Source organism: Gymnoscopelus microlampas (genome assembly GCF_963454915.1).
Source record: "Gymnoscopelus microlampas genome assembly, chromosome: 7".
NCBI classification, from domain to species: Eukaryota; Metazoa; Chordata; class Actinopteri; order Myctophiformes; family Myctophidae; genus Gymnoscopelus; species Gymnoscopelus microlampas.
In genome coordinates, this window is record NC_139944.1 from 44,151,895 (window position 1) to 44,177,924 (window position 26,030).

At 43.0% G+C, this 26,030-nt stretch overlaps 2 protein-coding genes across 11 annotated transcripts; one reads left to right on the forward strand and one right to left on the reverse strand.

The window, feature by feature from the left end:
• The first annotated feature begins 336 nt into the window (after window positions 1–336).
• On the forward strand, window positions 337–6,855 carry LOC311049119 (uncharacterized protein). 7 transcript variants are annotated; one of them, XM_084062587.1, is made up of 9 exons: window positions 337–716; window positions 996–3,470; window positions 3,542–3,592; window positions 3,864–4,059; window positions 4,248–4,300; window positions 4,508–4,644; window positions 4,755–4,819; window positions 5,111–5,190; window positions 5,783–6,855. In XM_084062587.1, the coding sequence occupies exons 6-9, from the start codon at window positions 4,585–4,587 to the stop codon at window positions 5,899–5,901; spliced, it is 324 nt and encodes a 107-aa protein (XP_083918713.1). In that variant the 5' UTR covers window positions 337–716; window positions 996–3,470; window positions 3,542–3,592; window positions 3,864–4,059; window positions 4,248–4,300; window positions 4,508–4,584; the 3' UTR covers window positions 5,902–6,855. The 7 variants fall into 7 exon arrangements, with proteins under 7 accessions (XP_083918713.1, XP_083918712.1, XP_083918710.1 ...); XM_084062586.1 differs by having other exon boundaries at window positions 996–2,705; window positions 2,787–3,592; XM_084062584.1 differs by having other exon boundaries at window positions 996–2,112; window positions 2,514–3,592.
• A 7,759-nt stretch (window positions 6,856–14,614) lies between these two features.
• LOC311048714 (uncharacterized protein) lies at window positions 14,615–21,863 on the reverse strand. Of its 4 annotated transcripts, none has more exons than XR_014601102.1 (8): window positions 19,359–21,863; window positions 17,879–18,957; window positions 17,412–17,607; window positions 17,171–17,223; window positions 16,827–16,963; window positions 16,652–16,716; window positions 16,281–16,360; window positions 14,615–15,688 (listed from the first exon to the last, which is right to left on the reverse strand). XR_014601102.1 is itself a non-coding variant. In XM_084061983.1 (7 exons), the coding sequence occupies exons 4-7, from the start codon at window positions 16,884–16,886 to the stop codon at window positions 15,570–15,572; spliced, it is 324 nt and encodes a 107-aa protein (XP_083918109.1). In that variant the 5' UTR covers window positions 16,887–16,963; window positions 17,171–17,223; window positions 17,412–17,607; window positions 17,879–21,863; the 3' UTR covers window positions 14,615–15,569. The 4 variants fall into 4 exon arrangements, 1 of the variants encoding a protein (XP_083918109.1); XR_014601103.1 differs by having other exon boundaries at window positions 17,879–17,929; window positions 18,001–21,863; XR_014601104.1 differs by having other exon boundaries at window positions 17,412–17,619; window positions 17,879–21,863.
• Window positions 21,864–26,030: the final 4,167 nt, after the last annotated feature.

A 26,030-nucleotide genomic window follows, 5' to 3' on the forward strand; every position in this document is an offset into this window, starting at 1 on the left:
AAGACAGAATGGAAAAACTGCTTTACTGGTTAAGCAAAATCTGTATTCCACTTTACCACCAAGAGACATTCCAGTTTATGATGGTGACCCATTGCAATATGAAATGTTTATCAGGGCATTTGAGAGAGGAGTGGAGAAAAAGACTGACGATTACAGTGACTGCTTACATTACTTTGAACAATATACAAAAGGCCATCCATACAAGCTCGGATAAACCTGGAGGAACAAGGCATGCAAGCTACAGGAGAGGCATGGACATCGTGCTAAGCTTTCTGACCTTGTACAATTCATAGAGACAGGTAAAAAATACTGTCTGACCCACTGTTTGGAAACATACAAGATGCTAAGCAAACTACAACTGTCAAAACCTCAACCATCATCAAACCAAGAGACACAAGAGACATTCCAAGAAGCAGTTTTGCCACAACAGTAACACCCATAGAAACGGCAGTGCAGTCAAATGGAGTGGAAAGAAGTGTATTCATCAGCTATCATAATGATTGTCTTTTCTGCAATAAAAGTGGTCACACATTGGAGCGGTGTCCACAGATGAAATAGAGAAGACACAGAGAGAAGATGCACTACTTAAAGGAAAAGGGAGTCTGTTTTTGGCTGTTTGAAAAGAGGACACTTAAGCAGAGACTGCACAAGTCGTTTAACCTGTGATACGTGTGAACAAAACCATCCTGATATACTCCACATTGAAGAAACCAGTGGTGAGCTGTGGATTTTTGAAGGGTACTGTATTTTATTATGACGTCACGTGCGCAGGCATGTGCACATAGCCACTTACTAATACTGTATTCAACATGTGATTATTAATGTATTTATATTTCTTATTATTTTGTTGCATTGTAAATTTGTTGTTTTTATTTTTGTTTCAATTAATCAATTATTTTATTTTCCTTTTAGTTTTATATAAAAGCCCTTTACATAGACTCACCCACAGATAAGCAGTTAAAATAATCAGACAACTTGTCTTTGTCTTGTCTCAGAGAACTGGGTGCTCTGCTAAGCAATCCCCTTCACACTCTGCAGTGCACATTCAATTCAAGTACATGGCTTTTCTCCAGTAGCCTAATGTTATGCAAAGCAGCCAGGTAGACGCTATTGAGAATGTCTCGCCACTGACGGCGCTAACCTTCAGAGGCTATTGTTTAAACTTTAAGGTGTTAACGACCGCCGCTGACGGTGAGTGCATGTTGAGCACGCGCGAGCCCCCAGCCCCCACAGTCTCATAACTAAGGGTACGCCGTACCCGCCCGTACCCCCTAGAGCTCAACCCTGGAAGAAACGGAAAAGAAATCAATAGGAAACAATGCTGTCGTCTCACCTCACACATGTGGTCATATTGGGGCCGGTGATGAAACCTCCATCTTCTCCATAGTACCCGTTCAAGTGAAGAGCCACAGGGAGACAGTGTTGCAAACATATGCATTTTTGGACCATGGAAGCACATCCACATTCTGCACTGAAAACTTAATGAGAAGGCTAAACATTACCGGACAAAAAACTAATATTCTTCTCCGCACAATGAACCAAGTGAAGCCTGAGACCAGTCACCATATCTCAGGTTTGGAAATAGCCAAGTTGGACAAAAATGATTTCATACAACTCCCTAATGTGTTCACTCATAAAACCATGCCTGTCTCACAACACAATATTCCAAAAACAACAGGGCTTGTCACCATGGCCTTATTTGAAACATATCAAACTGCAAGAAATAGACTCTGGTGTTGACCTACTGATTGGCAGAAATGCTTCAAAGTTATTGGAACCTTTTTGGAGGTGGTTAACAGCCAGGCAGATCGACCATATGCTGTGAGGACCCTATTGGGGTGGGTCATCTATGGTCCCTTGATAGGAGACAACAATGTCAGGGATGAGACTGGCTGCACTGCTGCGGCTGTCAATCATATCATATATCCAGAAAAACAATCAGGACTTCAGTGAAAGAACAAGCAAGGAAATGGAAGCCAAGTCAGGGTAGGATGAAAGATGGACTACTGCGTGAAACAGATCTGTTCCGCAAGGTGGCTTGCCTCCCACAAGAAACGTTGGTGGTTATGTCCTCATACCCTTTCGCCATGGTCTGGAACAGCAATATTAAAGGTTACATTTTCTTTTTCTTTCAGCTAGTTCCCATCATGGCTGCACCTTCCTCGATCATCACCTGCTTGTCTCTCTCAGCACACCCTAAATTTGCTATTTGTCTTGCGTTTCAGCATCCTTCTCCCTCCGCCTCAGATAAACCATCTCTACCTCACCTCTCGCTTTATCCACCTCTCTTGCTTTATCGTCTAACCTTCTAACCTGGGCTTATACTCAAATGTAGTCATTTCTGTTCTCATCCCTCCATGTTGCTTCTAATGAGAATCGTAGCATTTTCAATCCGGCCGCCTCTAGTTCTTTGCCCTCTACTAACATGACCACTTGCCCGGTGATTTATTGACTATGGTTCACATAATTTATTTTCTGATATTGCACTAACATGTTTGTGCTGTCTTTTTCAGGTCATGTATGCCAGGGATGTGTGGTTGGAGGATGGAAAGGAGACAGAGGGTACAATTCCTAATAATTGGATCGACAGGGGTAAGGGAACCATTAGATGGCCAAATGCCAAACAAACACAACTTACAAGATGAGAAAGGACCCCCAGGAGGACTGGCTGACGTCCCAGTTAGTCAAGATAAAGATGACTTCAGGCAGGTTTTTGGATCATTTACTCAATAATTCAAGTACAAATAGTTGAATCAATGTTTACAGTTGAATTGTATAACTTCTAGTTAAAGCTTGTGAATGTGACAACTACAACCTGACCAGCCAAGCAGAGGAGGAAGAGGAGGATGTGGATGTGGTGATAAGAGGGAAGAGGAAACCTGTTAAAAGACAAGATGATGACTGATGTAGAGTTCATATGTTTCTCAAGTAACTTCTAAATATGAAATGTGTTAACAGAAACTGGGCCTCACATTGTAGACCATTCATGTTTTATATGACGTTTTGGAGCATTATGGGTAACTTTCTTCTATAATCAATTTATAAGTCCATTGTCAAAAATGACAATCAAATGCTTTAATAAGCCGTATAGGTGCCCTCCTTTCCTATCGCACCAAGGAAGTTGCAGTCCAGCCAGGACAACAATGTGTTACTCAATGCTTGTTGAGTATTGATGTCAATTTATGAAATACCAGTAAGACTCCCTAATCGGGAGATAAGCGACCGTAGGTCACATGTATACAGAAGAGGGCTGTAACGGCGATTGGTTCCTAGTTGTGTGGAGGGATTGTTTGTGGGGGGCAAGCCCCCGAGTTACGGCATTTTATGTGAGCTGCAGTGGCAGGGGGTCCTTTATGTTTCAGACTCTGAAAATCAAGCCCTGGATGGCCTGGTGGATGTCGTGGTGGACACCATGTCTGTCGAGTTGGAGCATGCTGAGGGGTCTTGGCACAGGGAGATGTCTACACACAGTGAGTATGAATCACATTTAAGCAGTCACCTTTTGTATTTGGTATCTAAGAACATTCTTTGTCTTTTCCAGGCTCCCGACATGCAAGTGTAGCACCTCGGAGCAGAGAAATGTCCACACCCCGTGAGTATTCACTTTCTCCATTGCACCAACACATTTTAAGTACAGTCAGTACAAGGTGTTACATGTTGTGCATACTAAAGAAATCATTACCATACCTAATTCACAAGCAATGAGTAAGTAGTTACAGGCTCAATGTGTTGAACTATGTGTATCAGAGGAGATGTGTGATTGTCAACATCTAAGACCAACCAGTAGGGGTAGTCTTTTTCAGTGTGACATGGTGTTGTAGTAGTATTATGTCCAAGTATTAAGTCTTTAGTGATGGCTCCAGCCATCAGGCACAGTGATGGCTCCAGACACAGTGTCGGATACCGGCACAGCATCAGGACCAGCCACGACTCCAGGTACAGCAACAGCTCGGAGGCACTCTGTCAGGTCCAGACATGATGACAGGTCCCACCGCAGTGATGGGTCGAGGAACACGGTCAGGTCCAGACATGACAGATCCAGGGACACGGTCAGGCATGGTGAGTTGTCCAAAGGCCCCAAGTAATCAAAACCTTTACAATTCAGCAAGTAGTATCGTGCACCCCTAATTGTTACAATATGACATATTTATTATTTCTCATCTAATGTATAGTCATCTGTCTTGGAAAGTTTTAATGCAAAAATATCACTTTGTAATTTCTAAAATGTACTTTTGTTCTTATTACAGGTGCTATGCAGTGACTGAGAGGCCAACATGGGCATTCCCATTGCCAGCACAAGGTAAGTTCTGAGCTATTTCAATGAAGACCCCCAACAAACTGGGGGACACTTAATTTGCAACCCTTCTCTCTCCTTTCTTCCTTTACTGTTCTCTCTGTCTCCTCTCCTATCGGGACACAAAAACTGCTCTTCAATTATATCAGTGTTTTGTATCATTGTAGGGTGGTGTCTATAACATGTCTCTGTGTACACTTACTTATTTTTCAGTATACCAGAAGAAAGTCCTGACCATATCAATATTCACTAAAGAACCTGCCTCTTCAGCGGCCAGTCATGTTGAGAGAATGGAGGACTTCCAGAGAGAGGAGCAACTCCTCAGTGATGTCCAAGCTTTTAATACCCTGGTAGGCTTTTCAAGAGTCTGGAAGTAATGAACAGCATAAGATGCACTCGCACACTTTTTACGTTCCTCTGGGATATGTCAGTGAAAGTTTTCATGGACTTATTCCAACAGGTGCTGCAACTTTCCCGTTATAGAGGGAAGGACGTTAAGGACTGTGTCCACAAAGTTCTTGACAGGTATGTTTCAACATACACTATGAATTAACCCCTGTGTGATGTTTGGGTGCGCTGTGGTTTTCAATGTGTGAACACTTATTTGGTTAATTCTTCTAGATGAGCGCCTGACTGCTTGTTTCCATTAATTTGCCTTTTTTTTTTTTAGCTTAACACCTGAATCCTCTGTTATGTCATGTCAATGACATAATGGTTGAACATTAAGTGAAAATTAGTAGTATAAAGGGTTTATACCATGTTTTACAATAAATCCTAATCCTACTACATTATCAAATGTAATTTGTTTTTCTTAAGGCTCTTCAGTAACAGTCTGATGGCACAGTTGAACATGAAGGGGGAAAAAGAGAAGACTGCGGCTTTCAGCGCAATACAAGGTAAGCCCATATTTCATGTTGACCAAGGACAAATCAAAATGTAATTGGGTAAAACATGTCCTTTCCGGTTGACATAAAAAAAATACAATGCCAACTGTCTACCGTTACCGTTGCTATCATAACATTTTAAATAACTGGTGGTTAGGTGTAGAAGGGAGATGGCTTTGTATTAAACTAGTTGTGGATGTACAAGCATTTTTGCATGTCAATATGGAGACTCGCAATCAGTTTTATTGTCACTTCCACAACACACACTAGGCAAACAGGGGAGCAAAATGCCATTCTCCTCAACTCATGATGCACATTAAAAAGAGGCAAACATTAAAAAGTAAAGAGCAGACAACATTGGTAAAAAGTGCTGATGCATTCAAAGTGCAATCCATCTTTCAAGATGTTGGTTTTGGGGGCAATACATGGTTCAGGGTTCTGATGGTTTGGGGCAGCTGTTGGATGACCTGCTGGTGCTTCCCCCTGAGCTCTTGAACCTCCTACCAGATGGCAGGAGTTCAATCGAGCTGTGTATTATGTCAGATAGGGACTAGGACAGCATGTTGCCTTTGCACATTTTTTATTGCCTTTTTCTACTATGCAGATGCAGTCATGAAATTCGACCCAGAAGCCACAGAGGACCTCATAAGGCAGCATGCCGCAGACCACCTCAAGCATGCTCCAGCGAGAAGGGGAGGACACACAGCAGGCACTCAGGACTGATTTAACTTGAACTTTCACTGTCCATTGTGGGGGATCTTAGTGTCACAGTATTGTACAGTGTTGTGTAATTTGAACTTGTGTTCTGTTCAACGAAGTAGCTCTGGTTGGACCTTACCCTGGTAGCTCACTGGCTATTCAGTACAGCACTTGTTTAATATGTTTCAGTTGTTGTGGAACCGGCCCAAGCAAAAAGGGTGTCCCTGCAAAGTAAGCTGTGCTATTATGTTTTATTATTATTTTATTTTCATTCGACTAGTGACGTGGACTTGGACTTAGCCCCCCTCGGACATACCTGTGGACTACACCAGGTACAAATTACTTTTTTGTTGCTCTCCCTCATGGAGCTACTTGCGGATTATACCAGGGTCAGTCCACCCTAGGTGGACACGCACTGACCTTTTGCACCTTAATCCCATGTATAACGCACTGACTTTTTTGTCTTTTTTTTTATTGTACTCTTTTTCTCTAAGCACCTTAACGTCATAAGTATATCATGCACAGTATACGTACATTGCTGCTATGCTCAGGCACCTTAGTTTTTATTATCTCAGGTACTTTGTAAATATGTAGATAACTTGTTTGGCCTTCTGCTGTTCTCTTGTTTGATCTCCTTCCCACTTGCCCCCCACCCCTCTTCTTCTTCCCCCCCTCTTCTTTCTATGGAAATTAACGTTGCGCTGGGAACGATGTACAAAAACGAATTTCACCCACTTTTGTACCTTGTAAACCTGTGATGTGACAATAAACCTGATTCTGATTCTGACGTGTAAAAAAAAAAAAGAGAAGTTAACTGCTCTGTTCTGGATCAAGCTTAATCAGCCCTGGTGACTGCTTTGTGTGTGCTTTGTGTTAAGTGGCTGTCCCGCTTCTGTTCTGTCAAAAATAATTCAAAGCTGGCTTGATCTGCTGTTTGTTTGAATACTTAATTAGTCAGATAGGTAAACGTCATGAGGTACGTTAAGGCTAAAAGGATAACACAAGTCCTGGGGACTTGTTTCCATTGTGGTCCTATGAACTAGATTCCATTTCAGGGGGTCTAGTTCCAGTCCACAAATATTCCACAATCATATGGAATATTTGTGGAATATTGTAATTGTGGAACATTTGTTTGCGCAGCTGTGTATTCACAAGAAGAATAAAGAGATAATAAGGAAATAAGTGTGTATTGAATTGTGATTTGTTTGTAAACCTCTGTGTACTGTATTCCCAGTTTTCAGAAGGTGGCATAACCATTTGATCTTGTTCATTTTCCTGTAGCTTTGTTTGATTAGCTTAGCAGCATGTTAACTACTAACTATGTTAAAGCTACAGGAAAATGAACAGGAAATGGGGATTACAGTTATGCACCGAGCCTAGAAGAAGTGGATTGTTTGATTAGTTTATTTGAATATTAAAATTCAAAAGGATAAAAAACACAAGAAAGCCCGTAGGCTTGTTTCAATCGTGGTCCTTTGGGAAAGGGGACATAGGGAGCTACAATACAATACAATATAATAACATAAAAAACATAAAACAAGGCCAAATAAAACTTACAAATTCAAAAAGGACAAACAGAAGACTAAACATCAACTAAACAAAAACTAAGATTGGGGTAAAGATGTCTATAATTAGTCTAAATTTGACGTAGAAAAGATGACCACATTTGGACTAGAATAAGCCCTTATGTAGAGGTTTGGACGTTCAGAAGACATCCGACAAAGACGCAATTAAAACTTTCATTCTGCACCCTTCAGGGACCAAAATGGGACGTTCAAAAATGACCTCATTGCACATTGGGAATAAAATAATATACTGTATATGTGAAAACATCTGTTCCATTCCTGTTGTTCCCTGAAGATGAAATGGTCGAGCTCGTTTGCCTGACCCCCAATTGTTATAATTGATCGTTCCTTCCGACCGACCGAGAGGCATACCGGACCGAGCTGGAAGGGCAACACTGCCCTCTAGTGGATACATCCAGTTTGTACATGCACATGTTAACCCAGAGTACAGAAGTCCTGACGTCACTCGTCCATCCCCTGGGTCGTAAAGTCATTTCCCTATGGAGAATAACATTGGGTCATCATAGAATCGTCTCATAAGAATTGTGGTCCAAAAATAAACAAACTGCCTCGGCGATATTGTCAGGGAGGAGCCTCGGCATTGTTTATGATAGTCAGTCACTCATATTTGAAAAAGTCAGTTTCTGGCAAATTTAACTAATTCGGCAGAAGTAACATTAGCGTTTTCTCACCGTCAGTTGATGCTTCATATCCATAAGAGTAAAACCGCCGGGGTCATTTGTTTATGTTTGGAACACAGTTCTTATTTGACGCGATATTAAACACGTCTATGGGAATTCAGAACAGGGGGGAAAAGGTTTTAAAGGTTTACGGTTCTAGAGGTTTTACATCTTCTAAAGCTCTAAGGTATTCTCTAAAATTCAAATGGTAGCCGATATGTCCTAAGTAGGCCGAACGTTGTAGAGTTGGAACGGAGTTTGTAGCTAAAAGTATGAAGGACTAGTTAGGGGTCAAAAAACGGGCCGAATACGTAGTGACAATAACGTCAGTGTGCTCGCTAAGTATATACTGTTAGGCACATACGTGAAATGTGGCCTCTGCACTTTAACAACTAACAGCCTCAAATCACTCTAATCACTCTAAGATTGCCACATTGTTGACCTGACCTGGAATCGTACCCAGCACATCCAGGACCTCTGGTTCACCAGGCAGGCCCACTAACCACTCAGCAATGGCACTCTGATTAACATCATGTCAGAAAATGAAACCAAACAGTCTGACTATAGTCAGAGTCAAGCTTTACAAAATGTAAGTTGTGTAAAAAAAAGTCTGACTATACTAAGTTGTTATTTGTTTAAGTCAGGCTATAGTTACTCTACTCAGAGTCATAAGTTTACAAAATGTACTAAAGTACAGTGAACGTCTGTGCGGTTTGTCTTCATCACTGAAAATAACGTACATGTAAACAGATATAAAACTGCTGTCATGTGCAGTTGGGGTGAAGAAACACAACCATTTCACTCCCAATAGTACCTATTTGATTTGACATCCTGACTTGCTGCTGTGGCTGAGGCTTGAACCTGTTACCTGCGGCTCACTAGTCAGTGACTCTATCCATTCACCTACAGCTGTTTCCTTGTAATCTGTGGTTCTAAAACGATTTGTTGTCAACCCCCCAAATTGACATGTATTTGGGCAGTGGACCCCAATGTGAAAAGATGTAGTGTCAGGGCCCCCCATGAAAAAGATTTATATTTATGCTGTAACACATTTTAAAGTTATTTGTCTTGTTTGTTGTTCAAGTCAAAGCACCAGGAAGGCTGTACTTGAGAGCCATCTGTTAGCTCAATGGGTTGAGACACAGTATTCATGATCCAGAGGCCATGAGTTCAAATCCCATTGATGTCTTTCCTATGAGTCTTTCCTTTGCAGACTGGCTTCCAGAAGATCAAGTGAAAACCATCAGGAAGGCTGTATTTGTCATCCAACTCTTAGCTCAATGGGTTGAGACGCAGTATACATGATCCAGAGGCCATGAGTTCAAATCCCACTGGTGTCTTTACTGTGATGCTTTCCTTTGCAGACTAACTTCTAGAAAAACAAGTTAAAAGCACCAGGAGACCTGTAACTCTCAGCCAACAGCATAGCTCAACTGGTAGAGCGTCTGTCCAATAACATGACTTGACTTCACTTGAGTGGGTTCGATTCCCACTCGAGTGAAGTTTCCCCGGTATCTTGGGGCAACGGATAAATTGACTGATATCCTTAGTGATGCTTCCCTTTGCAGACTAACTTCCAGAAAACAAGTTAAAAGCACCAAGAAACCTGTAACTCTCAGTCGACAGCATAGCTCAACTGGTAGAGCGTCTGTCCAATAACATGACACTTCACTTGAGTGGGTTCAATTCCCAGTCGAGTCAAGTGTCCCCGGTAACTTGGGGCAACGGATAAATTGACTGATATCCGTAGAATAACTTGTAGGAGTGTGCTGGTTCAAATCCAGTTCAACCCAGGACCGAGCGGTCCTGGGTTCGATTCCCACTAACGTCAAGTCCCCGGTAAATTGGGGCAGCGGATAAATTGACTGATATCCGTAGAATAACTTGTAGGAGTGTCCTGGTTCAAATCCAGTCACCACCTTAGTAACTGAGACCGAATCTGGCCAATTCGGTCTCAGTTACTGAGATAGATAGAGGGTGTGTAGAGTGGGCGGAGTAGAGTAAAGAGGGAATGTAGTGGGGGGAGGATTAGGACTAGGGGGAGGAGTAGAACTAGGGGGAGGAGTAGGACTAGGAGTAGAACTAGAGTAGGGGGCCAGAGTAGGAGTAGAGGCCAGAGTAGGGGGAGGAGTAGGGCCGGAGAAGGGGTAGGGCCCAGAGTAGGGGGAGGAGTAGGGCCAGAATAGGAGAAGGGGGAGGGCCCAGAATAGGGGGAGGAGTAGGGCCCAGAATAGGGGGAGGAGTAGGGGGAGGGCCCAGAATAGGGGGAGGAGTAGGGCCGGGGGAGGAGTAGGGGGAGGGCCCAGAATAGGGGGAGGAGTAGGGCCAGAGTAGGAGAAGGGGGAGGGCCCAGAATAGGAGGGGAGGGCCCAGAATAGGAGGGGAGGAGTAGGGCCCAGAGTAGGGGGAGGAGTAGGAATAGAGGCCAGGAGTAGGGGGATGAGTAGGGCCCGGAGTAGGAGTAGAGGCCGGAGGAGTGTAGGGGGGGGGGGAGAGTAGAGGGCCATGGTTTTGGTTTCTGTATGTAGGTGGTGGAGGGAAGGTAGTTAAGGCCAACATTCCTATTTCCCTCTAGTTGTCCTCTTATTGCAAATCTCCACACACGCGATATTGCAAATCTCTAATAAAATTTCACCTCCATACAGAAACCAAAACCATATCCCTCTCCTGGCTCCCTACTCTGGCCTCTACTCCACCCACCTACTCCTCCCCCTATTCTGGGCCCTCCCCCGGCCCTACTCCTCCCCCTACTCTAGGCCCTCCCCCTACTCCTCCCCCTACTCCTCCACCTTCTCCTACTCTGGCCCTACTCCTCCCCCGACCCCTATTCTGAGCCCTACTCCTCCCCCTATTCTGGGCCGTCCCCCTACTCCTCCCCCGGTCCTACTCCTCCCCCTATTCTGGGCCCTCCCCCTTCTCCTACTCTGGCCCTACTCCTCCCCCTATTCTGGGCCCTACTCCTCCCCCTATTCTGGGCCCTACTCCTCCCCCTATTCTGGGCCCTCCCCCTTCTCCTACTCTGGCCCTACTCCTCCCCCTACTCTGGGCCCTACCCCGGCCCCACTCCTCCCCCTACTCTGGCCTCTACTCCTACTCTGGCCCCCTACTCTAGTTCTACTCCTAGTCCTACTCCTCCCCCTAGTTCTACTCCTCCCCCTAGTCCTACTCCTAATCCTCCCCCTAGTCCTACTCCTCCCACTACATTCCCTCTTTACTCTACCCCTACTCTACTCCGCCCACTCTACACACCCTCTATCTATCTCAGTAACTGAGACCGAATTGGCCAGATTCGGTCTCAGTTACTAAGGTGGTGACTGGATTTGAACCAGGACACTCCTACAAGTTATTCTACGGATATCAGTCAATTTATCCGCTGCCCCAATTTACCGGGGACTTGACGTTAGTGGGAATCGAACCCAGGACCGCTCGGTCCTGGGTTGAACTGGATTTGAACCAGCACACTCCTACAAGTTATTCTACGGATATCAGTCAATTTATCCGTTGCCCCAAGTTACCGGGGACACTTGACTCGACTGGGAATTGAACCCACTCAAGTGAAGTGTCATGTTATTGGACAGACGCTCTACCAGTTGAGCTATGCTGTCGACTGAGAGTTACAGGTTTCTTGGTGCTTTTAACTTGTTTTCTGGAAGTTAGTCTGCAAAGGGAAGCATCACTAAGGATATCAGTCAATTTATCCGTTGCCCCAAGATACCGGGGAAACTTCACTCGAGTGGGAATCGAACCCACTCAAGTGAAGTCAAGTCATGTTATTGGACAGACGCTCTACCAGTTGAGCTATGCTGTTGGCTGAGAGTTACAGGTCTCCTGGTGCTTTTAACTTGTTTTTCTAGAAGTTAGTCTGCAAAGGAAAGCATCACAGTAAAGACACCAGTGGGATTTGAACTCATGGCCTCTGGATCATGTATACTGCGTCTCAACCCATTGAGCTAAGAGTTGGATGACAAATACAGCCTTCCTGATGGTTTTCACTTGATCTTCTGGAAGCCAGTCTGCAAAGGAAAGACTCATAGGAAAGACATCAATGGGATTTGAACTCATGGCCTCTGGATCATGAATACTGTGTCTCAACCCATTGAGCTAACAGATGGCTCTCAAGTACAGCCTTCCTGGTGCTTTGACTTGAACAACAAACAAGACAAATAACTTTAAAATGTGTTACAGCATAAATATAAATCTTTTTCATGGGGGGCCCTGACACTACATCTTTTCACATTGGGGTCCACTGCCCAAATACATGTCAATTTGGGGGGTTGACAACAAATCGTTTTAGAACCACAGATTACAAGGAAACAGCTGTAGGTGAATGGATAGAGTCACTGACTAGTGAGCCGCAGGTAACAGGTTCAAGCCTCAGCCACAGCAGCAAGTCAGGATGTCAAATCAAATAGGTACTATTGGGAGTGAAATGGTTGTGTTTCTTCACCCCAACTGCACATGACAGCAGTTTTATATCTGTTTACATGTACGTTATTTTCAGTGATGAAGACAAACCGCACAGACGTTCACTGTACTTTAGTACATTTTGTAAACTTATGACTCTGAGTAGAGTAACTATAGCCTGACTTAAACAAATAACAACTTAGTATAGTCAGACTTTTTTTTACACAACTTACATTTTGTAAAGCTTGACTCTGACTATAGTCAGACTGTTTGGTTTCATTTTCTGACATGATGTTAATCAGAGTGCCATTGCTGAGTGGTTAGTGGGCCTGCCTGGTGAACCAGAGGTCCTGGATGTGCTGGGTACGATTCCAGGTCAGGTCAACAATGTGGCAATCTTAGAGTGATTAGAGTGATTTGAGGCTGTTAGTTGTTAAAGTGCAGAGGCCACATTTCACGTATGTGCCTAACAGTATATACTTAGCGAGCACACTGACGTTATTGTCACTACGTATTCGGCCCGTTTTTTGACCCCTAACTAGTCCTTCATACTTTTAGCTACAAACTCCGTTCCAACTCTACAACGTTCGGCCTACTTAGGACATATCGGCTACCATTTGAATTTTAGAGAATACCTTAGAGCTTTAGAAGATGTAAAACCTCTAGAACCGTAAACCTTTAAAACCTTTTCCCCCCTGTTCTGAATTCCCATAGACGTGTTTAATATCGCGTCAAATAAGAACTGTGTTCCAAACATAAACAAATGACCCCGGCGGTTTTACTCTTATGGATATGAAGCATCAACTGACGGTGAGAAAACGCTAATGTTACTTCTGCCGAATTAGTTAAATTTGCCAGAAACTGACTTTTTCAAATATGAGTGACTGACTATCATAAACAATGCCGAGGCTCCTCCCTGACAATATCGCCGAGGCAGTTTGTTTATTTTTGGACCACAATTATTATGAGACGATTCTATGATGACCCAATGTTATTCTCCATAGGGAAATGACTTTACGACCCAGGGGATGGACGAGTGACGTCAGGACTTCTGTACTCTGGGTTAACATGTGCATGTACAAACTGGATGTATCCACTAGAGGGCAGTGTTGCCCTTCCAGCTCGGTCCGGTATGCCTCTCGGTCGGTCGGAAGGAACGATCAATTATAACAATTGGGGGTCAGGCAAACGAGCTCGACCATTTCATCTTCAGGGAACAACAGGAATGGAACAGATGTTTTCACATATACAGTATATTATTTTATTCCCAATGTGCAATGAGGTCATTTTTGAACGTCCCATTTTGGTCCCTGAAGGGTGCAGAATGAAAGTTTTAATTGCGTCTTTGTCGGATGTCTTCTGAACGTCCAAACCTCTACATAAGGGCTTATTCTAGTCCAAATGTGGTCATCTTTTCTACGTCAAATTTAGACTAATTATAGACATCTTTACCCCAATCTTAGTTTTTGTTTAGTTGATGTTTAGTCTTCTGTTTGTCCTTTTTGAATTTGTAAGTTTTATTTGGCCTTGTTTTATGTTTTTTATGTTATTATATTGTATTGTATTGTAGCTCCCTATGTCCCCTTTCCCAAAGGACCACGATTGAAACAAGCCTACGGGCTTTCTTGTGTTTTTTATCCTTTTGAATTTTAATATTCAAATAAACTAATCAAACAATCCACTTCTTCTAGGCTCGGTGCATAACTGTAATCCCCATTTCCTGTTCATTTTCCTGTAGCTTTAACATAGTTAGTAGTTAACATGCTGCTAAGCTAATCAAACAAAGCTACAGGAAAATGAACAAGATCAAATGGTTATGCCACCTTCTGAAAACTGGGAATACAGTACACAGAGGTTTACAAACAAATCACAATTCAATACACACTTATTTCCTTATTATCTCTTTATTCTTCTTGTGAATACACAGCTGCGCAAACAAATGTTCCACAATTACAATATTCCACAAATATTCCATATGATTGTGGAATATTTGTGGACTGGAACTAGACCCCCTGAAATGGAATCTAGTTCATAGGACCACAATGGAAACAAGTCCCCAGGACTTGTGTTATCCTTTTAGCCTTAACGTACCTCATGACGTTTACCTATCTGACTAATTAAGTATTCAAACAAACAGCAGATCAAGCCAGCTTTGAATTATTTTTGACAGAACAGAAGCGGGACAGCCACTTAACACAAAGCACACACAAAGCAGTCACCAGGGCTGATTAAGCTTGATCCAGAACAGAGCAGTTAACTTCTCTTTTTTTTTTTTACACGTCAGAATCAGAATCAGGTTTATTGTCACATCACAGGTTTACAAGGTACAAAAGTGGGTGAAATTCGTTTTTGTACATCGTTCCCAGCGCAACGTTAATTTCCATAGAAAGAAGAGGGGGGGAAGAAGAAGAGGGGTGGGGGGCAAGTGGGAAGGAGATCAAACAAGAGAACAGCAGAAGGCCAAACAAGTTATCTACATATTTACAAAGTACCTGAGATAATAAAAACTAAGGTGCCTGAGCATAGCAGCAATGTACGTATACTGTGCATGATATACTTATGACGTTAAGGTGCTTAGAGAAAAAGAGTACAATAAAAAAAAAGACAAAAAAGTCAGTGCGTTATACATGGGATTAAGGTGCAAAAGGTCAGTGCGTGTCCACCTAGGGTGGACTGACCCTGGTATAATCCGCAAGTAGCTCCATGAGGGAGAGCAACAAAAAAGTCATTTGTACCTGGTGTAGTCCACAGGTATGTCCGAGGGGGGCTAAGTCCAAGTCCACGTCACTAGTCGAATGAAAATAAAATAATAATAAAACATAATAGCACAGCTTACTTTGCAGGGACACCCTTTTTGCTTGGGCCGGTTCCACAACAACTGAAACATATTAAACAAGTGCTGTACTGAATAGCCAGTGAGCTACCAGGGTAAGGTCCAACCAGAGCTACTTCGTTGAACAGAACACAAGTTCAAATTACACAACACTGTACAATACTGTGACACTAAGATCCCCCACAATGGACAGTGAAAGTTCAAGTTAAATCAGTCCTGAGTGCCTGCTGTGTGTCCTCCCCTTCTCGCTGGAGCATGCTTGAGGTGGTCTGCGGCATGCTGCCTTATGAGGTCCTCTGTGGCTTCTGGGTCGAATTTCATGACTGCATCTGCATAGTAGAAAAAGGCAATAAAAAATGTGCAAAGGCAACATGCTGTCCTAGTCCCTATCTGACATAATACACAGCTCGATTGAACTCCTGCCATCTGGTAGGAGGTTCAAGAGCTCAGGGGGAAGCACCAGCAGGTCATCCAACAGCTGCCCCAAACCATCAGAACCCTGAACCATGTATTGCCCCCAAAACCAACATCTTGAAAGATGGATTGCACTTTGAATGCATCAGCACTTTTTACCAATGTTGTCTGCTCTTTACTTTTTAATGTTTGCCTCTTTTTAATGTGCATCATGAGTTGAGGAGAATGGCATTTTGCTCCCCTGTTTGCCTAGTGTGTGTTGTGGAAGTGACAATAAAACTGATTGCGAGTCTCCATATTGACATGCAAAAATGCTTGTACATCCACAACTAGTTTAATACAAAGCCATCTCCCTTCTACACCTAACCACCAGTTATTTAAAATGTTATGATAGCAACGGTAACGGTAGACAGTTGGCATTGTATTTTTTTTATGTCAACCGGAAAGGACATGTTTTACCCAATTACATTTTGATTTGTCCTTGGTCAACATGAAATATGGGCTTACCTTGTATTGCGCTGAAAGCCGCAGTCTTCTCTTTTTCCCCCTTCATGTTCAACTGTGCCATCAGACTGTTACTGAAGAGCCTTAAGAAAAACAAATTACATTTGATAATGTAGTAGGATTAGGATTTATTGTAAAACATGGTATAAACCCTTTATACTACTAATTTTCACTTAATGTTCAACCATTATGTCATTGACATGACATAACAGAGGATTCAGGTGTTAAGCTAAAAAAAAAAAAGGCAAATTAATGGAAACAAGCAGTCAGGCGCTCATCTAGAAGAATTAACCAAATAAGTGTTCACACATTGAAAACCACAGCGCACCCAAACATCACACAGGGGTTAATTCATAGTGTATGTTGAAACATACCTGTCAAGAACTTTGTGGACACAGTCCTTAACGTCCTTCCCTCTATAACGGGAAAGTTGCAGCACCTGTTGGAATAAGTCCATGAAAACTTTCACTGACATATCCCAGAGGAACGTAAAAAGTGTGCGAGTGCATCTTATGCTGTTCATTACTTCCAGACTCTTGAAAAGCCTACCAGGGTATTAAAAGCTTGGACATCACTGAGGAGTTGCTCCTCTCTCTGGAAGTCCTCCATTCTCTCAACATGACTGGCCGCTGAAGAGGCAGGTTCTTTAGTGAATATTGATATGGTCAGGACTTTCTTCTGGTATACTGAAAAATAAGTAAGTGTACACAGAGACATGTTATAGACACCACCCTACAATGATACAAAACACTGATATAATTGAAGAGCAGTTTTTGTGTCCCGATAGGAGAGGAGACAGAGAGAACAGTAAAGGAAGAAAGGAGAGAGAAGGGTTGCAAATTAAGTGTCCCCCAGTTTGTTGGGGGTCTTCATTGAAATAGCTCAGAACTTACCTTGTGCTGGCAATGGGAATGCCCATGTTGGCCTCTCAGTCACTGCATAGCACCTGTAATAAGAACAAAAGTACATTTTAGAAATTACAAAGTGATATTTTTGCATTAAAACTTTCCAAGACAGATGACTATACATTAGATGAGAAATAATAAATATGTCATATTGTAACAATTAGGGGTGCACGATACTACTTGCTGAATTGTAAAGGTTTTGATTACTTGGGGCCTTTGGACAACTCACCATGCCTGACCGTGTCCCTGGATCTGTCATGTCTGGACCTGACCGTGTTCCTCGACCCATCACTGCGGTGGGACCTGTCATCATGTCTGGACCTGACAGAGTGCCTCCGAGCTGTTGCTGTACCTGGAGTCGTGGCTGGTCCTGATGCTGTGCCGGTATCCGACACTGTGTCTGGAGCCATCACTGTGCCTGATGGCTGGAGCCATCACTAAAGACTTAATACTTGGACATAATACTACTACAACACCATGTCACACTGAAAAAGACTACCCCTACTGGTTGGTCTTAGATGTTGACAATCACACATCTCCTCTGATACACATAGTTCAACACATTGAGCCTGTAACTACTTACTCATTGCTTGTGAATTAGGTATGGTAATGATTTCTTTAGTATGCACAACATGTAACACCTTGTACTGACTGTACTTAAAATGTGTTGGTGCAATGGAGAAAGTGAATACTCACGGGGTGTGGACATTTCTCTGCTCCGAGGTGCTACACTTGCATGTCGGGAGCCTGGAAAAGACAAAGAATGTTCTTAGATACCAAATACAAAAGGTGACTGCTTAAATGTGATTCATACTCACTGTGTGTAGACATCTCCCTGTGCCAAGACCCCTCAGCATGCTCCAACTCGACAGACATGGTGTCCACCACGACATCCACCAGGCCATCCAGGGCTTGATTTTCAGAGTCTGAAACATAAAGGACCCCCTGCCACTGCAGCTCACATAAAATGCCGTAACTCGGGGGCTTGCCCCCCACAAACAATCCCTCCACACAACTAGGAACCAATCGCCGTTACAGCCCTCTTCTGTATACATGTGACCTACGGTCGCTTATCTCCCGATTAGGGAGTCTTACTGGTATTTCATAAATTGACATCAATACTCAACAAGCATTGAGTAACACATTGTTGTCCTGGCTGGACTGCAACTTCCTTGGTGCGATAGGAAAGGAGGGCACCTATACGGCTTATTAAAGCATTTGATTGTCATTTTTGACAATGGACTTATAAATTGATTATAGAAGAAAGTTACCCATAATGCTCCAAAACGTCATATAAAACATGAATGGTCTACAATGTGAGGCCCAGTTTCTGTTAACACATTTCATATTTAGAAGTTACTTGAGAAACATATGAACTCTACATCAGTCATCATCTTGTCTTTTAACAGGTTTCCTCTTCCCTCTTATCACCACATCCACATCCTCCTCTTCCTCCTCTGCTTGGCTGGTCAGGTTGTAGTTGTCACATTCACAAGCTTTAACTAGAAGTTATACAATTCAACTGTAAACATTGATTCAACTATTTGTACTTGAATTATTGAGTAAATGATCCAAAAACCTGCCTGAAGTCATCTTTATCTTGACTAACTGGGACGTCAGCCAGTCCTCCTGGGGGTCCTTTCTCATCTTGTAAGTTGTGTTTGTTTGGCATTTGGCCATCTAATGGTTCCCTTACCCCTGTCGATCCAATTATTAGGAATTGTACCCTCTGTCTCCTTTCCATCCTCCAACCACACATCCCTGGCATACATGACCTGAAAAAGACAGCACAAACATGTTAGTGCAATATCAGAAAATAAATTATGTGAACCATAGTCAATAAATCACCGGGCAAGTGGTCATGTTAGTAGAGGGCAAAGAACTAGAGGCGGCCGGATTGAAAATGCTACGATTCTCATTAGAAGCAACATGGAGGGATGAGAACAGAAATGACTACATTTGAGTATAAGCCCAGGTTAGAAGGTTAGACGATAAAGCAAGAGAGGTGGATAAAGCGAGAGGTGAGGTAGAGATGGTTTATCTGAGGCGGAGGGAGAAGGATGCTGAAACGCAAGACAAATAGCAAATTTAGGGTGTGCTGAGAGAGACAAGCAGGTGATGATCGAGGAAGGTGCAGCCATGATGGGAACTAGCTGAAAGAAAAAGAAAATGTAACCTTTAATATTGCTGTTCCAGACCATGGCGAAAGGGTATGAGGACATAACCACCAACGTTTCTTGTGGGAGGCAAGCCACCTTGCGGAACAGATCTGTTTCACGCAGTAGTCCATCTTTCATCCTACCCTGACTTGGCTTCCATTTCCTTGCTTGTTCTTTCACTGAAGTCCTGATTGTTTTTCTGGATATATGATATGATTGACAGCCGCAGCAGTGCAGCCAGTCTCATCCCTGACATTGTTGTCTCCTATCAAGGGACCATAGATGACCCACCCCAATAGGGTCCTCACAGCATATGGTCGATCTGCCTGGCTGTTAACCACCTCCAAAAAGGTTCCAATAACTTTGAAGCATTTCTGCCAATCAGTAGGTCAACACCAGAGTCTATTTCTTGCAGTTTGATATGTTTCAAATAAGGCCATGGTGACAAGCCCTGTTGTTTTTGGAATATTGTGTTGTGAGACAGGCATGGTTTTATGAGTGAACACATTAGGGAGTTGTATGAAATCATTTTTGTCCAACTTGGCTATTTCCAAACCTGAGATATGGTGACTGGTCTCAGGCTTCACTTGGTTCATTGTGCGGAGAAGAATATTAGTTTTTTGTCCGGTAATGTTTAGCCTTCTCATTAAGTTTTCAGTGCAGAATGTGGATGTGCTTCCATGGTCCAAAAATGCATATGTTTGCAACACTGTCTCCCTGTGGCTCTTCACTTGAACGGGTACTATGGAGAAGATGGAGGTTTCATCACCGGCCCCAATATGACCACATGTGTGAGGTGAGACGACAGCATTGTTTCCTATTGATTTCTTTTCCGTTTCTTCCAGGGTTGAGCTCTAGGGGGTACGGGCGGGTACGGCGTACCCTTAGTTATGAGACTGTGGGGGCTGGGGGCTCGCGCGTGCTCAACATGCACTCACCGTCAGCGGCGGTCGTTAACACCTTAAAGTTTAAACAATAGCCTCTGAAGGTTAGCGCCGTCAGTGGCGAGACATTCTCAATAGCGTCTACCTGGCTGCTTTGCATAACATTAGGCTACTGGAGAAAAGCCATGTACTTGAATTGAATGTGCACTGCAGAGTGTGAAGGGGATTGCTTAGCAGAGCACCCAGTTCTCTGAGACAAGACAAAGACAAGTTGTCTGATTATTTTAACTGCTTATCTGTGGGTGAGTCTATGTAAAGGGCTTTTATATAAAACTAAAAGGAAAATAAAATAATTGATTAATTGAAACAAAAATAAAAACAACAAATTAACAATGCAACAAAATAATAAGAAATATAAATACATTAATAATCACATGTTGAATACAGTATTAGTAAGTGGCTATGTGCACATGCCTGCGCACGTGACGTCATAAAATACAGTACCCTTAGTTCAAAAATCCACAGCTCACCACTGGTTTCTTCAATGTGGAGTATATCAGGATGGTTTTGTTCACACGTATCACAGGTTAAACGACTTGTGCAGTCTCTGCTTAAGTGTCCTCTTTTCAAACAGCCAAAAACAGACTCCCTTTTCCTTTAAGTAGTCCATCTTCTCTCTGTGTCTTCTCTATTTCATCTGTGGACACCGCTCCAATGTGTGACCACTTTTATTGCAGAAAAGACAATCATTATGATAGCTGATGAATACACTTCTTTCCACTCCATTTGACTGCACTGCCGTTTCTATGGGTGTTACTGTTGTGGCAAAACTGCTTCTTGGAATGTCTCTTGTGTCTCTTGGTTTGATGATGGTTGAGGTTTTGACAGTTGTAGTTTGCTTAGCATCTTGTATGTTTCCAAACAGTGGGTCAGACAGTATTTTTTACCTGTCTCTCTATGAATTGTACAAGGTCAGAAAGCTTAGCACGATGTCCATGCCTCTCCTGTAGCTTGCATGCCTTGTTCCTCCAGGTTTATCCGAGCTTGTATGGATGGCCTTTTGTATATTGTTCAAAGTAATGTAAGCAGTCACTGTAATCGTCAGTCTTTTTCTCCACTCCTCTCTCAAATGCCCTGATAAACATTTCATATTGCAATGGGTCACCATCATAAACTGGAATGTCTCTTGGTGGTAAAGTGGAATACAGATTTTGCTTAACCAGTAAAGCAGTTTTTTCATTCTGTCTTCGTAGCACATTACAAATATCACCTGCAGGGGGTGTAGTGTGAGTGACATGACCTTGAACATTCTTTTTCCCATGAAGCTGTACATTTTCAGTTTGCACATTTTGGTTTATTATATTTTCGGTTTGAACATTTTGCCTGGGGAGAGAGTATTGCATTAGAGGAGTCATGTAATGAGCTTTGGCAGATTTTTCATGAAGTGGTTGTTTTGGTCTCACAACCTGTGGCTGGGAGGGAGGCTTTGTGGTTTCCATTGTTTCCTTTTTAGGTAGGTAGGTATGTATTTGCATTTGGGTTGAATGGGGTTGTTTCCTTTGGAGCAGCAGCTCCTTTCTTTGAGTTTGTCCCACTTGACACTCTTGATGAGTTCCTTGGCCCATGGTTTCCAGTACATGGGCCTTTGCATTTGCTGCTTCCAGCTGAGTCTCCATTTCTAGTTGCTCCTGTTATGCTTCAATTTCATATTTTTGTGTAAGCCAGCCACCTGTTCCATGAGAGCAGCCTTTTCAGCCTGAGCTATGATGAGCAGATGAAGTTGAAGATAATTTTGATGGAGTGGATTTGTGTGTGGATTTTGATACATTTGATATACTGTCATGGGGTCCAATGTCATCAGAATGTACAGCACTCCACATTTCACTTTCAGCAGTGACCGGTGTTTGTGGCTCCTTTTCAACAGTGACATGTATTGGTAGTTCCTTCTGAATAATGACATGCATTTGCTGTTTCACCTCTGATAGCCACAGGTGTACATCCTGTACAAAACCTTCCAGAATATACATTTTTGGTTGAAACCATGAATTTTGCCTTGCAATTTCCTCCTCAGGTAATGGCAAAACCACCAATGATGAATGACTTTCCCTTGCTTCATCACACAGTTTGATTAATCTGAAGGTCACTGAAAATCAACAGCGAGACAAAATTAAACATATTACAAACATAAACAAACAGATAATACATATATTACAATATATTAAAAGCAGAAGTGATACTTAGGCGTCTTCCTTCTTGCGTGTATCATCATCAGATGTCCAGCTCAATGACGTGCAGCCACTCCCTCGTCTCAGGTCCCACATGGTCTGTACAGGACACAGAGGTGATTATGTGATAGGCAGTCTGCATAAGCATGCTGTGCAGTCTGTCAGGCCCAAACTGTAGGAGTAGTAGCGCAGCAAAATAAACTTTATCTTGAAAGAAAGAATAAGAAAGTCGGAAGATTACTATAGTCTAAAAACATAAACAAACAGATAATACATATATTAAAAACAGAAGTGATACTCAGGCATCTTCCTTCTTTCGTGTGTCATCATCAGATGTCCAGCTCAATGACGTGCAGCCACGCCCTCGTCTCAGGTCCCACATCAAAGAGACCGGCCTCCGATGGTGGCCTGTACAGGACACAGAGGTGATTATGTGATAGGCAGTCTGCATAAGCATACTGTGCAGTCTGTCAGGCCCAAACTGTGGGAGTAGTAGCGCGGCAAAATAAACTTTATCTTGAAAGAAAGAAGAAGAAACCCGGAAGATATATAGTCTACTATAGTCAACACTAAATCGCGCACACATACACACTTTGGTAGGGGTTTGGATTGTGTCGTTACCTTGCCATGATGCAACTCGAAAGGTCACTGAAAATCAACAGAGAGACAAAATGAAACATATATTAAAAACATAAACAAACAGATAATACATATATTACAATATATTAAAAACTGAAGTGATACTCAGGCGTTTTCCTTCTTTCGTGTGTCATCATCAGATGTCCAGCTCAATGACGTGCAGCCACGCCCTCGTCTCAGGTCCCACATCAAAGAGACCGGCCTCCGATGGTGGCCTGTACAGGACACAGAGGTGATTATGTGATAGGCAGTCTGCATAAGCATACTGTGCAGTCTGTCAGGCCCAAACTGTGGGAGTAGTAGCGCGGCAAAATACATTTTATCTTGAAAGAAAGAAGAAGAAACCCGGAAGATCTATAGTCTACTATAGTCAACACTAAATCGCGCACACATACACACTTTGGTAGGGGTTTGGATTGTGTCGTTACCTTGCCATGATGTAACTTGAAAGGTCACTGAAAATCAACAGAGAGACAAAATGAAACATATATTAAAAACATAAACAAACAGATAATACATATATTACAATATATTAAAAACTGAAGTGATACTCAGGCGTTTTCCTTCTTTCGTGTGTCATCATCAGATGTCCAGCTCAATGACATGCAGCCACGCCCTCGTCTCAGGTCCCACATCAAAGAGACCGGCCTCCGATGGTGGCCTGTACAGGACACAGAGGTGATGATGTGATAGGCAGTCTGCATAAGCATACTGTGCAGTCTGTCAGGCCCAAACTGTAGGAGTAGTAGCGCGGCAAAATAAACTTTATCTTGAAAGAAAGAAGAAGAAACCCGGAAGATCTATAGTCTACTATAGTCAACACTAAATCGCGCACACATACACACTTTGGTAGGGGTTTGGATTGTGTCGTTACCTTGCCATGATGTAACTCGAAAGGTCACTGAAAATCAACAGAGAGACAAAATGAAACATATATTAAAAACATAAACAAACAGATAATACATATATTACAATATATTAAAAACTGAAGTGATACTCAGGCGTTTTCCTTCTTTCGTGTGTCATCATCAGATGTCCAGCTCAATGACGTGCAGCCACGCCCTCGTCTCAGGTCCCACATCAAAGAGACCGGCCTCCGATGGTGGCCTGTACAGGACACAGAGGTGATTATGTGATAGGCAGTCTGCATAAGCATACTGCAGTCTGTCAGGCCCAAACTGTGGGAGGAATAGCGCGTCAAAATAAAGTTTATCTAGAAAAAAATTATAAAGTCGGAAGATTTTATTATTTCCGGACCACACAACAGCTAGGCACTCCAGTTCGCTGGTTGAGTAATTTCTCTCCGCTTTGTTTAGGCTTCTGCTAGCGAAAGCTAACACCTACAGCAGTGGCTTGAGTCCATTGTAAGTTGCCATGTAAGTTGTATTTCACTTCACTCTGACCCACAGGTGTTTTCTGCTCTCCATCGGCCAAGTATATGGGACCCTTAGTCCAAGGAGTCATGTCACCTTTTCCCCTTTCCTTCATTGCTGTCCATAGGCCCCGATTATGCAGTGTGAAGGAGGAGCCAGTGTCCACAATCGCTCTCCCTTTCCAATGTCCTATCGCTACGGGCACCATCAATTGGAGTGATGGCTGCTTTGAGGTTTGTTTAAGTGGGTGAGATGCGGAAAGCTTCAGGGAAAATAATTGCACAGAAGTTACCGTGTTGGCACCAGCCTGGGGACCTTGTCCTGAAAAAGACTGATATCCCTTACTTTTCTTTCCATCATCCGCAAGGGGACGTGTAGCAGGAGCATGTGTGCCCTTGCAACGCCAACAGAACGGTGCTGGAGCTTTGGAAGAAGTGGTTGTATTCACAGTGACTGTGACTTTTACAGCATTATTCTGTCTTGTTTTTGGTGTTGTTGTCTGTACTCTCTGGTCATAAACACGCCGATTTTCCCTGTCTTTTGCCAGCTGTTGTCCAAGTCGAACCAACGCAATCCACCGTGTTCACTCCACTGCTTCGCAGCTTGCTTGTGCTGAGGCTGCCAACGTTGGCACAGAGACCTGTACATATAGGCAAAATGTCTAAGGCTTTCGTCTTCACCCTGTACTCGGGTTCGAACTCTCAGCCAATTCGTCCTCATAGACCAACACGCCCAGGTGTTGGTCTCCTGGCCTACTACATCCGACTAGTCTCTGGCAGTGCCATGCAACATATTCCTGAGTGTCACAATGAGTTCCTCATCCAACAGGGGCTGCATGGCGAGAAAGTCACGGCACTTTTCCAAATAACGCAATAGATCTGAGGTGTCCTCACGCTGTCCAAAGGTGGTTAATTGGAGTTTAATGGGAGATTTGCCCATAAATCCTCCTCGCAGGTCACCTTGTACGTTCTCCCGACGTGTACCTCCACCAGTGCGTAGCGTGGACTGCAGATGTTGATGCGCCTTACCAGATGGTGCAGTAGGTGGTATGACAGGAGAACTGGTTTGTAGTGTGGTTTGAACAGCAGTTCCAGCCACTGAAGTAGTGTTAATATTGTTAATATTTCTGTATTCATGGTCTCCAGATTTTTCAAGCATGTTGCTACTGATGATTGAGTGTGTTCCAAATTGTGTACAATAGGGGCAGAGCAGTATTTACAACCCTCAGAACTTCAGTATGGCGTTTCAATTTCCAGTTCATGCTCACTCATTGCAGTTGAATGTCCATCCGGTTCATTGATCTGATTTATTTCACTTATTGCAGGTGAATTTCCATCCGGTTCATTGATCTGATTTATTTCACTTACTGCAGGTGAATTTCCATCCGGTTCATGTATTTGAGGCTGGTTAGCTTGAGTTGACATTGTTTGAGGGTGGTGGTGGTGGTGATGATTTGTTTGAGGGTGGTGGGTTTGACACCAACACAGGTGCTGAGTTTCTATTTCATCAAAGACCCACAAGTTTCCATCAAACTTTTCCATTTTGAAATTGCAAATGTTCCCTTTTTG

Excerpts from the sequence above, each read along its gene's own strand:
- LOC311049119 (XM_084062588.1), top strand. The coding sequence starts at position 4,585 with ATGGAGGACTTCCAGAGAGAGGAGCAACTCCTCAGTGATGTCCAAGCT. Across the intron at positions 4,820-5,110 it reads GTCCACAAAGTTCTTGACAG|GCTCTTCAGTAACAGTCTGA; the intron begins GTATGTTTCAAC and ends GTTTTTCTTAAG. Across the intron at positions 5,191-5,782 it reads GGCTTTCAGCGCAATACAAG|ATGCAGTCATGAAATTCGAC; the intron begins GTAAGCCCATAT and ends TCTACTATGCAG.
- LOC311048714 (XM_084061983.1), bottom strand. The coding sequence starts at position 16,886 with ATGGAGGACTTCCAGAGAGAGGAGCAACTCCTCAGTGATGTCCAAGCT. Across the intron at positions 16,361-16,651 it reads GTCCACAAAGTTCTTGACAG|GCTCTTCAGTAACAGTCTGA; the intron begins GTATGTTTCAAC and ends GTTTTTCTTAAG. Across the intron at positions 15,689-16,280 it reads GGCTTTCAGCGCAATACAAG|ATGCAGTCATGAAATTCGAC; the intron begins GTAAGCCCATAT and ends TCTACTATGCAG.